Consider the following 14179-nt stretch of genomic DNA (forward strand, 5'->3'; position numbering starts at 1 on the left):
GGGGGGGGGGCGCTAGTGAATTAATTTCAGTTTTCCGCACTCTCGCGGGAATATCTCCGCAATGGAGCGAGTTTAAATTTCTTCAGTTGGTGTTAGGAGTGAGGTAGAGATTATTATCTAATATATGCATCTGATGAAGCATTGCATGAAGTCTGTTGATGATCAGAGGCTGCTGTTGGGGCTGCATAACCGTTTTTTTATTTTTGTTTTGTAGACAGACCATGCAGGCCTCAGAGAGTTAAACTTGGGCCTGCGACCATAGTTTTATTGTATTTTGTTTTGAAAATCCACAGCGGAGGTTTGTGTCGTACTACATGCGGTGTATTTTGCATATCTCTCAGTAGCCAACAATCTGTGAGTCTGTTGGCTCGGACATAAACTTGTGTTTAAAATAATACTACATAATAAATGTAGTCTACATTTCATAATAAGAGGTGTATTAGTTCAAATGCGATTTCAAATCCTCTCAGGTTTTACACCTCTTATTATGAAATGTAGACTACATTTATTATGTAGTATTATTTTAAACACAAGTTTATGTCCGAGCCAACAGACTCACAGATTGTTGGCTACTNGGTGAAAAATGTAATTTACCAGTTGTGCATATAGGCTACCTAAGGAAATGATTATCCTTTATCATTGCAGTTTGCCACAGATTTCAAGTCTCGCCTCAGATTAAAGATGTCAGATTAAGGATGTCTTGTGTTTTTCCTCTCCCCCTTTTCATATTTCCATCTAAAACCCCACCACAATTCACTTTTCCTCACTTTCACTTTAGGTTATTTCATTTAATGTTGTTTTTCTCACAATATGATAGAGGTGCTTTCTGACCCATTGCATCCAGGCAGCCTCCACTCACAGCTTCCTGTCTCTTGACTGCGCAGCTCCTTCAGCCATATGTAAAACACTGTATAGGACCGACTAATTGACCTGTTAGCTGCGTCAGGCATACGCTGCTATATGAGCCCATCGTGGCCATTATCTATGCTTTCCCCCAGGTACTTTGCCATGGTGGTAATCCCATTGCGCATGCATCATTACCTCCAATAGCAAAAGGCAGCGTTTCTTTACAGCCCACGATTTAATTAAATTTGGTTGTAAATATTTGATACACACCTAGCCTACATTTTAACGTAAAGAGCATCTCATCAGGCGTCATGACTGATTAGTGTTGATGAGGAGGGGGGGGGGGGGGAGAGAGGAGAGAGGCCCCCTGTTAGCAGCTTGTCATTAACAGATGGACTGTTACAGAACTGCCTGACTCACCAAGAGCTGTCATTCTGCCTCACATCAGGTGGACTGCACCGGTTTCCTTTAAAATTCTGTTCTTATCTTTATGTTTTTCAGTCATTTAGTAAAACATTTAATCAACTGTAAAGGATGCCAATTGTTTTAATGTGTCCTCTTGCTCATGACAGGATATAATGAATCAGTGAGATTCAGACCTTAGAAAGTAGGCCTAGGCAATATTAATATAAAGTATATATTTGTTTAGCCCTCATATTTATTAGGTTTCAGATTAGCACAGATAGACAAAATTAAACTGGAAAAAAATCTAAGTAAGCCTAAAATATTATTCCTGACCTTCCTCATCCTCACCATGTAGATTCTGCAGGATTTACCAAGCTCCCTGCAGTACCTACGGCCAACCCAAGGACACACAAGCTGACCACAGCGCCTCTGAATAAAGCCTGAATTGCCCTAATACCGAAAATACTTTTATTACAAGGATAATCCCACAAGTGAAGAATGGCCCCAAATGACGTTTTTCTTTTATGCCAGGCTGTGGACTATTTACAGGTAATGTTTCTGTGGAGGTCTGAAATCAAATGTAGACCTATACAATATAAATATTTGCCATGATGTCATAATGACGCTCTAGTTTGAGGAATAACAACGGGAGATCAAGTCAGAAAGGGAACAGAAAGGTCAGGGAAATTATTGATTCAAAAATAAGATTTAAAAAAATTAAAATATGTAAGGAACACCTTCCTCCTTTGCTCAGAAGTTGTTCACAACTCCTCGGTATTTTACATCATTTGCTTTTTAAAGTAGCCTAATACATTTCAAGGCTTGTCAAACTAGATTTTTGCTGTATTTTTTGCGCAATATTGTGCGTCAAAATCAATATCCTTACCGCAATTAGTTATAATAACACAACGTTATACACCATAACGAGATGGACTATACTCAAAACAGTCAAATCAAAGGGACTTTGATGGACCATGTGAATTTCTGTGCCGGGTTTGATCCTACAAATGACCTTTTAATTAACACAATGTTAAGTTAGTGCAGCGGCTCGCTACACAGGGGACAAAGCAGCATTCATCCTATGTTCCTGCCTCAGTGCCCGGCCTGAACAGTAACAAAGTGTTCGATGCCACTACTGATTAGATGTTGACAATGGAGGGATGATGTCCCCCTTTCTTCCGCAACTTGTGGATTTCACTCACGTCCTCCTCTGAATTATGACCTTCCCTCGGCGCTGCGGATCTGCACGCGAGTCAAGATGTTAAACTTTGATCAAATGCACTTCCGCAACTCCTTTAATTGGCTCTCTAAATAACCATGACACAGACAAGGAAAGCTCTTGGAAAAAAATGTATTCTTAGAAAAGAAATGCCATGATAGGCAAACACAGAAGAAGCTCACATTTTGTTAACACAATGACAAACATCCTCCAGGTCCACGCGCAACACAGGGGATCCGGTCCTTATATGGTCATCTCTAAAATCCGTCTCTTTTACAACAGGCAAAATGACACGAAGCCACATTAAAACGCAACATGTAACGAATACTCAAAGAGGGTACAAATTCAACCGATAAACACGCCATATAATAAACAGACAACATTACAAAATAATAAATACACAGATAAATAAATAGGTTTGCTACACTACAAGATTGCCATACACAAATTCGGCCGTTTTTGTTATTCGGCCATTCCCACCTTTGCATCTAGATTTTTTTTGCATAAAGTCTTTTACACGATAAAAACAAAGTTGTGCAAAATGATAGCCACGTCCACAGTTTGACTGCAGCAGCAGCAGCAGGTAGCTCCCATGTGTCTTATTGAGGCCACCACTCGGCCAGTGTGTCCTTTAGTGCATATATCATTAATGTCCAATTATTTATTGTGGTACAGTATCCAGGAATCTAGGTGAAAAAAATACAGCAGAAATTAGACAAATAAGCTCCAAAAATCAATATATAGGCTTAATTATAAGGTATTTAATTTCAAGTTGATTGCAGAAGAAATTGTTATATTTTTCCTCTTTCACTTTTGACATCAGGTATATTAGGAAAACTCACTTTAACCTTGCAATCATTATATTTTGATAGAATTCAATTACATTTTAGCAAGAAAAGTGAGTATCCAGTTGTCCTTGTTTACATGTGAGTGTTTAATGCAGTTGTTTTTTTTCACACATTTTCGTGTGTGTGTGTTTGTGTGTGTGCTATCTGGTTTCTTCCAGTTCAGTGCAGACTCTCACCTGCTTCACCTCTTCATCACTGGTCTGAACGCAGTGACCTTGTCATCCTGCACGGTCCCGCAGGCTTCACTGAGGTCAGACGACTGTGTCTCTGCTTTGCCACCAGAGAACCCTACACACCCAAATAAAAGCATATCCACATGTAAGAAACTCTCCTTAGGTGCAAGTTGACGGAATATGTCCCCTCACTTGCTAACCTTAAATGTGCTTTCATCCAGCAACACACATTTGGTGACATGCTCTTGAATTGCTGCCTACTTCACAGAAAACATCTAAATATGAAAGAATTTGCTCCCTTTTAATGTGGTATTGTAGATTTGAGATGACATACCTTCAATAGTGGAGTACTGACATGTGTCTGGGAGTGCAGAGTAGGATGAACAGTGCAGTTGGAGGTCCTTGTGACTGTAGCTGCCAGTGCCATAGACTTTAGAGTGCAAGGATAAGCCCTCAGCGAAGGGGCTCTCAGTATTGGTGACACCGCCAGATTCATGGAGGCCTCTCATACCCCCACACTGTCCAGTTAGAGTGCCGGTAAGCCTGGGGCTCTGGAGCTGGCAGTCCCCGGTTGTGTTGCCTGTCCTCAGCTCCGAGCCGTGCTGCTGGGGGCTCAGAATGACCCCCGAAGCCGCCGTACGAGCCAGAGACCAAATCCGAGGCTTATCTGATGCTTCAAAGTGAGACAGGGACAACGTTCCCCCCGTTGAGGAAGGTGCCTTGGACCCGACAGGATCCAGGAAGTCAGACGGAAGAGGGGGGAGGCTGGTAACACCTTTTATGGCGCAGGGGAACGCGTGGAAGCTGTTAGTTAAACTCAGGTGGAGCTCGGAGTTGCAGTCTCTCTTTTGGGGGGGTCCGGATAGCGCCATGACCCTCTGGAGGTCCTGCTCGTCTGCAGCCCCCTTTTCACAGTCGCTGTCCAGCTTTTCACAGTCATCGTCGTCCATGTCCTCCAGGTCACTCAGACGCAGATCCTTCTCCTCCTTGCAATCACTGGAGTCTGCATGGACGAAAATAGATGTTAATGAACATTATTTGAAAAGTTTGGGTAAACTCTTAAAGACATAGTTTGTTCATAAAATGTTTAAATAAACTTTTTTCTTTCTTCTTTTATTACTTTTTCTGTCCACATTTGGCAGCTGTATTTCACTTTACATAGTGCAAGTGCTTTAGTTTACCAATAATGAAATCAAAACTTGATCCCAAATTACCTTTGGTGAGACAGTCTTCGCTCTTGTTAAAGTCATCCTTCCTGTCATCGTTGGCCTTATTCTTTGGTGACCAGGTCATCTTGTTCTCCTTCTTTAGCCTCCTCCTGGCGTTGGCGAACCAGGTGGACACTTGTGTGAGGGTCATTTTGGTGATGATGGCCAGCATGATCTTCTCTCCTTTAGTGGGGTAGGGGTTCTTCCGGTGCTCGTACAACCATGTTTTTAGGGTGCTGGTAGTTTCACGAGTTGCGTTCTTTCTTCTGGCTGAGCCATTAAAGTCTACTGTCCCGTATCTGGAAAAAAGGACACAGAAAAACACAGAAAGTGGCCATTAGTGGAGGAAGTGAAGGCTATTCACTCAGGAATCCTATATCCAACTCCCTGCTGTTTGAAATATATACTGCTTCGCTGCATGCAGGTAACTGTGTTGAGTTACACTCTGACCTTTGATCTGAATGCAGCATATATCCCCTGTGAAAGGCTGATTGTAATAATCAGAGCTAGAATACTTTTTTGGCATGTCAGCTACACTTATATTTCATAAAGTGGACACACATGAACATAGAATGTACCTGTCGTATTGATACTGTCCCAGTGAGTGGTCGTAAGGATAGTAAGCGGCAGTTTGAGAGATGCCAGAGTGTAAAGTGCCTGAGTTGTCCTTAATGTCATACTGTGGATTCTGTAAAAGACAAAAAGGTTGTTATAGAAATGGAACATTCGTTATTTCTCAGCATTAAATTATAAAGACATTTGTTATTTGTAAGCTCTTAAATCAAATATTAGGCTATCCAAGATGAAACAAATTGCTTTACATGACGTAAATGTGTTTGTTTTTAAAGTAAATTTGAAGCAAAATATGCAATAATGATCTTAGAATGTATATTTATATAACATTTTTAATTATATGTTTTTTTTCACTTCTTTCAGGTACAATTTGCAACATTTGAATGGCCAGCACATTTCTCGCTAACTCCAGGTGTTAGAATAAGAGAGAATAAAAGTAAAGTTACAGCTACACTGCAAAATATAAATCAACAAGTCACAGTCCTTTATCCACTCTAAAATCTCACTTAATCAAATTAAACAATTGTTAACTAGGGGTTATGTATTTTATAATTTTTAAATGCTGATTTTCCAAAACCACCTGAGCCAAGGAAAAAATAGTAGATTTATATTTATCATAACAAAATGACATTTGATTGCAGTAATACAACTTTACTCTCCATTGCTTCTACAATTCCTCCCCTCACCTGAGTGACAGGATTTTAGACTCGCTTTTAAGGGGAAGAAGATAAGACCACCGGATTAAACGGCATGTCAAGACGGATACGTTTGTGGAAGAACATTGATGAACAAAACCCGGTTGATCGATCAGCCTGAGCCACCCTCCCCCCTTTACGCATCAGAAGTGAGCCCACCAGAGTGGAGTAGATAGCGGATGGGTCGGTGCTGTAGGGGAAGTAGTTGGCGTAGTTCTGGGTGGCGGCAGCCGCTGCGGCGTATGGAGAGCTGTACATCCCCAGCGCCGCGTTGAGCTCCGTCCGGCTGCTCGCCAGGATCCGGTTCTCGTAGGACGGGCAGCAGAAGGAGGCGGCGGTGGCGGCAGTCTGGGAGCCGGCTGTCCCGTCAGAGACCGACCTGGAAATCGAATCGCAGCAAGTCGTACTGGGGTTTGCCGACACGAAAAACTGCATGAAGAGAATCGTGGATAGACATGGTCATTGGCTGTTTCTGCTCTTATCTGGATGCCTGTGACAACTCTTAAGTGACTGTGGGTGATGCACTGCATAACGATATCTGTTTATCTATATTCAAGTTGCTCGGTTAGTTTAGAATTGAGCATTTGAATTTTAAAAAAGAGTTAAATTGTGCTTTAAGTTCAATTATCCTGATCACGTGTCCTTATCTTGACTTTTAACCTGCCTTCATTCAAGGTAAGTCACTTTTTAGAGAATGATGTGATGAGAGAAAGTAGTTTACATTGTGAGCACGTGCAATAAGGGATACCATCTAATTGTTATGTTTCATGTACACATAAATGGATATTAAGATGTGCGCAATCTGTGCGTAAAAGTGAAAGTGCTGTGGTTTATCATTGGATCAAAATAAGATAACAATCTGAGCTGATAGCCCTTTACAAGTAAACTATAGGTACATACATTTTTTTTACATTTTTGAATATATATATACATTGTACTGGAAATAAAAAATATTATCTATAAAAGTTTGGTGACAACTTTTTTGCTGAGAGTAACTTGTGTCCTCTGATCGTGTTGAACTTCTTCCAACTTGTCATTTGGCGCACTCATAGTGTCTTAAAATCTAAATGAATCACTCTAATTGAGTTTTAAAAGCTCCCCAGATAATGCACGGTGTTTAACATCCCACGCTTCCCATACAAATAGAAAGTTTGCGAATGTGTGTTGCCCAATTACTCCTCGTAGTGAGCAATAGGTGACATTCATCTCTATTGTCATCAGAAAAACACGTGAGTTCATTCATAATTCAGTGTAATTGGACACGGGTGCGTGTCTATCGATATTTGGTTCCACAACAAAAGCACCACACGAAAATATCTGTCAAAGCAGCCACTCAGTCATTATTATTTCCTACAGAGAAAAAGGTGCTCTGACTATAGTAAAATACAAGAAAATACGCACAGAAAAAAAGCCAATACTGTGTGTGTATATATACAACACTTAGGAGAAATAAAAAGCAAAGAGGCTTACCTGTGAAGTTGCATTGTAAGGATATCCAAATTGCGAGAAAGACATAGCTGCTTCTTTTGTTACCATCAGCAATAATCTTCACCCTTGATCGATTGCAACCAATTCCTACTTCAAATCCACCGTCTTACACACATTTCCACGCACGGCCTTTCGCTCAATAATAGATGACTTCACTCATAGGAGGGAGACTTTAGGATGGCACCAGCTGCAGATTGTTTTATATGAATGAATAATCCCCCCAAAGGACCCGATAAGAAATTAAATTAAGCGTCATTAAGTGCAACAAAAAAATTGTTGTTGTGTTAGCTGAAGGAGGCTTAAAGGATAACGTAAGACTTGCAAGATATGGACTCTGCTTGTGCTATTATTTGTGGCTCTATAGTTCTTTAGCATTCATCCATGCAAGGGTATCAGCGTGACGTCACTGTAATCCCGGAACGGCAGGGTACCAAGGATAGAATAATGTCTTTGCCAATCACATCCAACGCAGGATTTTCTTAAGGTGCACTGTACACAGCCTGTTCCCCTTTTGTAATGGAATTGTTCACCGATTTGCTGAGATAACGTCCCGGAAAGCTGCATTATGTTCAACGTTATTGAATTTTAAAAGGGTTACATGAGGAAACCCCTTGTAAAGATAAATGAATTAGAAAAAGAGACTTTGACATTTTAATTTTTTGGCATTCTTGTGAGATATTACGATTTTGTTCAGCACCAGAAATGTTTTGCCCATGCAAACAGGAATCAATTAAGCATTTAAACAAAAAAATATTGTGATTTCAAATATTTTCTATTATATTTATTTTCAATCTACCCCAATACAACTGGTTGAAGAAGCACATTTAAGACTTGTTTTCTTTTTCTCGACCTATGTTCGCCTCTCGCTCTCTGGCCAGAGGTCCATCCCGGAGTTAATGACGATTATGTTTCTATCTTTCTCTATTAGAGAGGGGCAGTCCCAGCAGGAACGGTTAGAAGGGTTTTTGGCAGGTCAATAGACCAGTGATTGATGCGCGCCTGGAGACCTACGTGACCATTACGCGTAATGCGTAATTGTATCAATTAACAAATGGATACATGCCCTTGTTTAACCAACGAGTAACAAAGTGAAAATATGCCTTAGAGGTGAAATCCGAAGAGCTATGCTGGGGAAAGAAAAGACAGTGGAAGCCCTGCTCTCCAGTCTAATTAAATATCTGTGGAAGGGGGCGACGAGAATTGCATTTTAATTGAATGATGCTCACTTGAAAGATGGGTAAGGAATGATGCTGCCTCACAGTGAATGAAACGAGAAATCATTTTAAGCCTTATTAGATCAGCAGCTCAACCATCACCAGTTTTCTCCCTCTCTTCCATAAACATAAACAAGCTGTGCCCCCTCCCCGTTCGATGTTGAGCTTCGACAGGGAAGGGGTGGGGGTGTCGTATTGCCCATACACACTATATTTGTATTGACAATGACAGTCATGATCAGTCCTCCTCAGTCATACGATCTGCCTGTTTCTGATTATCTAAGGCTGTGTAAGGTTCCTGTTGTCACGACTGATACCTTGTGCCACATTTCCCGGTGCCCTGCCGACCTGATGTATGGCGTTTCATCCCTTGGAGACGCTTCTGCTATTATGGGCTTCCTCTCAGAGGGGCGCTAAAGAGCCGCGTGAAGGAGTTGGAGATCTCCCGTGAAGAGATTTTCCTCCGAGATAAAGTGGACACAGTGGTCAGAGTCCAGGTTTTGGAAAGTGCCCGGGCAATACACACTTGTTCAACAGCAACTCTCTCTCAGACAGACACACACACGCGCGCGCACACACACCACAGCACTGTTTATGACAAGTGCTTATTCTGACAGGCAACTAAGTTACAGCAGGGAACTTGTTGCTTGGTCCCCAAAACATACAAGTATTCCCCATGTTACCAACTGTATAAAAACTATGTGTAAGAATTATCTTTGAAAACTATTTTTCTGAAATGTATTAAAAACGTTTTTTTCATCAACTTGTTGATTCTTTCAACGTTCAATTCCAGTATTCTCACTTGCCAATATTCTAATAAAGAACCAGGCTTATGCTGCAATAACATATTTTTAAGTTCCCAAAACTCACTCAAAACAGGGGACAGTGCAAATGGCTAATAATCAAATAAATCTACAACTAAAAGAGGCGAGCCAGCTTGATTATTATATAACTATTTTCATTTTTATTATTTTGGCATACATTTAAATATTCTGAGGACAAAGCGCAAAAAGGCACTTTAATGTGTTTGGCTTTACTGTGTTCCTAATATCTAAACTGGCAAAACAATCTACTTTTCACAAGATCAGAAAAACAACGCTGTTTTGTCTTTGTGACAATGCCATTTTTAGATAATCCAATGTGATTTTTTTTTTTTTATTGAGTTTAAAGTAGGATCTTTTTTTCAGCCCCTGCTCTTAATCCTTCAGTTTATCTGAAAAATCTGAATCACACAATTATGGAGACATGGTTTTACATGTACAGTGGCAAGAGTTCAAATCAGAATAACACATTTGCAACAATAAGTGGTCTTAACTTTCCATTTAACGCTACTGATGGATATCAGGACTTATTATCTAAGGGGAATGCACACTTTCATGCCTGAAGTGTTATTCTATAGGATAATGTGCACACAGAGAAGGTTGAAACAAGCTAAATGTAATTGCATGCCGGTGGTCGATGCTTTTCTACAAGGGCATGCATGATGGCCCAAGTGCATACGGACAGACTCATGCATAATGCATGCCCAGCAGTCAGCGTAGATCTCACTGAATCAGGCCAAAATGAACACTAATTGTAATGGCAGACTGACCACAGTGCCCTTCCTTTTAAAATATGTGACAACCCCACGATGAGACATTTCATTTACAGTGTTTTGTCCAGATTACTTAGTACTCACATTGTTACAAGGTTTTTTGTTTTTTAGCAACAAACTTGCTGACAAAGCCAATTAGTGATTCCTCTTTCTGTTTTTCATTATTATTTTTTTGGCAAAGTCCTGTACTATACTGTAGAGCGCTACTCTCCCAACAGGAGCACGGTGCTTTAAAAGATAGCAGCTTCATTAAGGTGTACAGTAGCAGCCACCCTCCAGTTATCAACAGAGGTACTTTACTTAAGTACACTTTTGAGGTACTTGTACTTTACTTTAGTATTTTAATTGAATGCTAATGTATACTTCTACTCCACTACATTTAAAAGGGAGATGATATAACTTTACTCCACTTCATTTATTGAACAGCTTTAGCTACTTTTAACAGTCACAAAAGAGTCAACTTATTTAAATATTTCACAAAAGGCAATCTGAACTTTGTTTGTTTTTAAAACAGCAAAATGCTACTTGATGCAACAATATTATCTAGAAGTGTCACATATATAAATATAATTATATACACTTTTTATATTATATGTAGATTTAGCTAATAATACTTTTGCACTTTCACTAAAGTATGATTTTGAATGCAGGACTTTTACTACTCTCTGAATACTTTTTCTACCACTGGTTGTCGGGCCCTATCATAGTTCAGGCCCCTATCCCAGACCACCCTGGGTTTGAATCCTGTATCATTTATATAACATTTTTCCTGTGGAAATATAATATATAATCTTCTTTGGAGTACTAAAAGTTCCAAAAAGTTCAACAAATCCAAAAAGCATTAGAATTGTTGTACAAGAAGTGAATTCACATGTATTTCTAATGTTTAGCGTCCTGCATTCTTTTGGTATAAAAAGTGGCCGTACCTCTACTTGAAAGAAGCTGCAACAAAGTCGTACAATTTGACCCACGACTGGTCATGTAAACAAACATCTAACGAGTAGCAGACAGATGCATTCACCCGTATAGTACATTCACTCACGTTTTTTAAGAATAAGCAAATCCAAACCACCGTTATATCTTGTTCTAACGGGTCCGTGCGGTTACTAATGACACTGAGTAATGCACGCATCCTCTATTAGAATCATCACTGGGTGGAACAAGAAAGGGGAAAAACTGGAAAGGTTAAGTCAACACTCAATAGCTCCCAGCCTTCTTCTACTTAATACATTTCCTATGCTGACTTAATGAACCACACAAAGCCTTTCTGGTTTTTCATCAGATGGGGGTAGCAGTGGAGGTGGAGGGGGGGTGTATGAAATGGTAATAAGGGCATGCAGACGGAGAGACGGAGGCAGAAGCCCGAGCCGAGGCTGGGGATGGAGCTGCACCTACCTGGAGGTGTGTGATCTCATTAAAGCCAAATTGGTATATGGCAATAAATCCAAGGCACTGGAATTATTACACACACACACACACACACACACACACACACACACACACACACACACACACACACACACACACACACACATTGCATACAAACTTCCCCTCATGAAGAGCATTATTAGTACAATAAAATTATCCAAAATGGAAAAAAAAGTAATGAATATTGTAATGAGAAATAATAGAGCAATGTGGTCACAGTAGTGGCCGGTTAACACCAGAGCAAACATCCACAGGGCTGCTGAATAATTACAAATTAAATCTTCATCTAACAGAGAAATAAGAGATAGGGAGGGAATGACAACATGACTTGTCTCAATAAATCCGATCTGGAGAAAAAAATTACAATAACTGATGGCAATACAAATGTGATTGCTGTTTAAGTACTTGATTGGTATCTCGCTTTTCTTTAAAACATTGTGTATCATGACACATCATAGTTCTGTCTTCCACAATTGAAACCAGGATCTGCTCAGTAACGGACGTGCATCATTGGTGTTTCCTTTGCACCCTTTGATCGTCAGATGTTTAACTCAAACAAACCCTAGGCATTTTGTGTTGGGAGACGCGTATCCCAGAGGCCCCTGGGGCTCCTGGGAGAGGGAGAGAGAGAGAGAGAGAGAGAGACAGACAGAGAAATAGGCAAGTGTGTGTTGTTTGTGTGTGCTGGCTGGCAGAGTCCCCTTGAGGCTCTACTGTAAAGCTATCATCAGTGGGGGTGTCAGGGATTTGTAGCTTGTCACTGAGCGAGGGAGAGAGTGCTGGCAGTGACTCTGGGAAATAACTGCTTATGGAGCGAGAGCCTGGTTCACTGTAGGTGTGTGTAAGACAGATAGAGAGACAGTGGGATGAATGTGTGTCGGTTTTCTCCCCGGGGTGTCTGGAGATGTTTGTGCGTGGACGGGTGGGTTGTGGGTCGATCATAAGATGTGGGGATCCGTGTGCCGTCTTTCATCCCGGGGCCTTAGGCTCTTTGTCTATGTGTGTTCTTGTTGGCATGGGGTTTGTGTATATGACTTTCCTCGGCGTATCAAAGCTCCTGCGGTGGCGTTGCGTTGATCTGCGTCTCCTTGTGAATTAACGTCCAAGTCTGGATCTGAATATGATCAAAAAGTGTGTATTTTCAGTCATCCGGCAATAAGGAAGTCTGTGTGGCTACTTCATTGCTACTATGCCTGTGTTTGTGTGGTCTTCACCAAGATGGATGCTGACTTTAAAACGAACTTTCCCTCAAGGCGGAAGGCCAGCAGCAGCAAAAACGCTGCTGTCGGGTAAATACATGCATCTGCAAAAAAACAAGTTCCTCTGGAATGACGAATGGAGGGCTCATTCTCTCATTGACAACCATGTATTTCTGAAATCGCATGTTGGCGGTTGACCAGGTTTCAAGGGCCCTAGGGTCACGAAATTCACTCAACTCATAAATGATCATGTCAGCGTTCAAACGCAGGAAGAAAGAGAAAAGACGAGGAAAATTGCAGTTACATGGTTTCCATCTGACTGCAGCTGCTAAATCCACGGCAGCATTGTGGCCCATCCCGAGGGCCCGCAGAGGCAGAAAGACAGTTCCTATTACTGTCAGCCCAATTACCGGCCACAGCACAGCCACCACTGTCAACACCACGCGGGTCATGGTATGTATCGGCATCTTTTCTCTCATCTTTAGCCATATTTTCTGGGCAGGGGAACTTGTATGTTATGCAGGGCAGCTTTGAGCTATAAGCAGCTGGTTATCAACATTCAATATCTAGTCTTGTAATTCAACCATTATGCGGGGTCAAGAGTTGAGTGGAGTAGGAAATGATCCCCAACTATGAGATTTGAAGGACACCAGCAGCAGAGTGTGTATGGATAATAGTAAAGACTTAATAGCTGCAGCGTAATTTTGGCAATGAAATCTCCAGTCTACGGCTCATCCAACAATGCATCATAATTAACATAAAAGTAAAATACATGAAATAGTGCAATAAAACAGTTCAATAGAAAAAAACAGTTCAAGTAAGTTGCAGGAATAAGAATAATATGCACATATAAAATAGACTAAGATGCAACAAAATGTAAGATTACTTACTGTATAGGATATACTGTACATACTTTAGACCAGGGGTTCCCAGAGTGGGGGTCGCGAGATGATTACAAAATAAAAATGGAAAATTAAAAAAAAAATTTTTTTTTTTTTTTTAAATATATATATATATTTTTAATTATTATTAATGAATAACGTTTGCAAGACAGTTGTCAGGGCGGACTAGGCCATCTGTTAAATTTCCCCGCCCAGACGAGGCGTGCCCCTTTGACAATCCACTAGCGCAGTGTTTCTCAAACTTTTTCATACCAAGGACCACTTAACCAATAAAAAACACTCATGGACCACCTAACTCCACAAATATCCAAAAACAATAGGCCTGCTTACCCATTCCAACAGTATATAACAAATTACAGCCTAATAAGGACAGCTTAACCTTCTCTA

General features: G+C 40.7%; 1 protein-coding gene across 1 annotated transcript; it reads right to left on the minus strand.

Annotated features, from left to right (window-relative positions):
• Positions 1-2684: 2684 nt before the first annotated feature.
• On the minus strand, positions 2685-7482 carry irx6a (iroquois homeobox 6a). The gene is made up of 7 exons (XM_010793670.1): positions 7438-7482; positions 6127-6396; positions 5278-5387; positions 4706-4998; positions 3826-4494; positions 3495-3606; positions 2685-3156 (listed from the first exon to the last, which is right to left on the minus strand). The coding sequence occupies exons 1-6, from the start codon at positions 7480-7482 to the stop codon at positions 3500-3502; spliced, it is 1494 nt and encodes a 497-aa protein (XP_010791972.1). The 3' UTR covers positions 2685-3156; positions 3495-3499.
• Between the last annotated feature and the right edge of the window lie 6697 nt (positions 7483-14179).

This window comes from Notothenia coriiceps, unplaced genomic scaffold (assembly GCF_000735185.1).
Source record: "Notothenia coriiceps isolate Sejong01 unplaced genomic scaffold, NC01 NC01_scaffold00037244, whole genome shotgun sequence".
NCBI classification, from domain to species: Eukaryota; Metazoa; Chordata; class Actinopteri; order Perciformes; family Nototheniidae; genus Notothenia; species Notothenia coriiceps.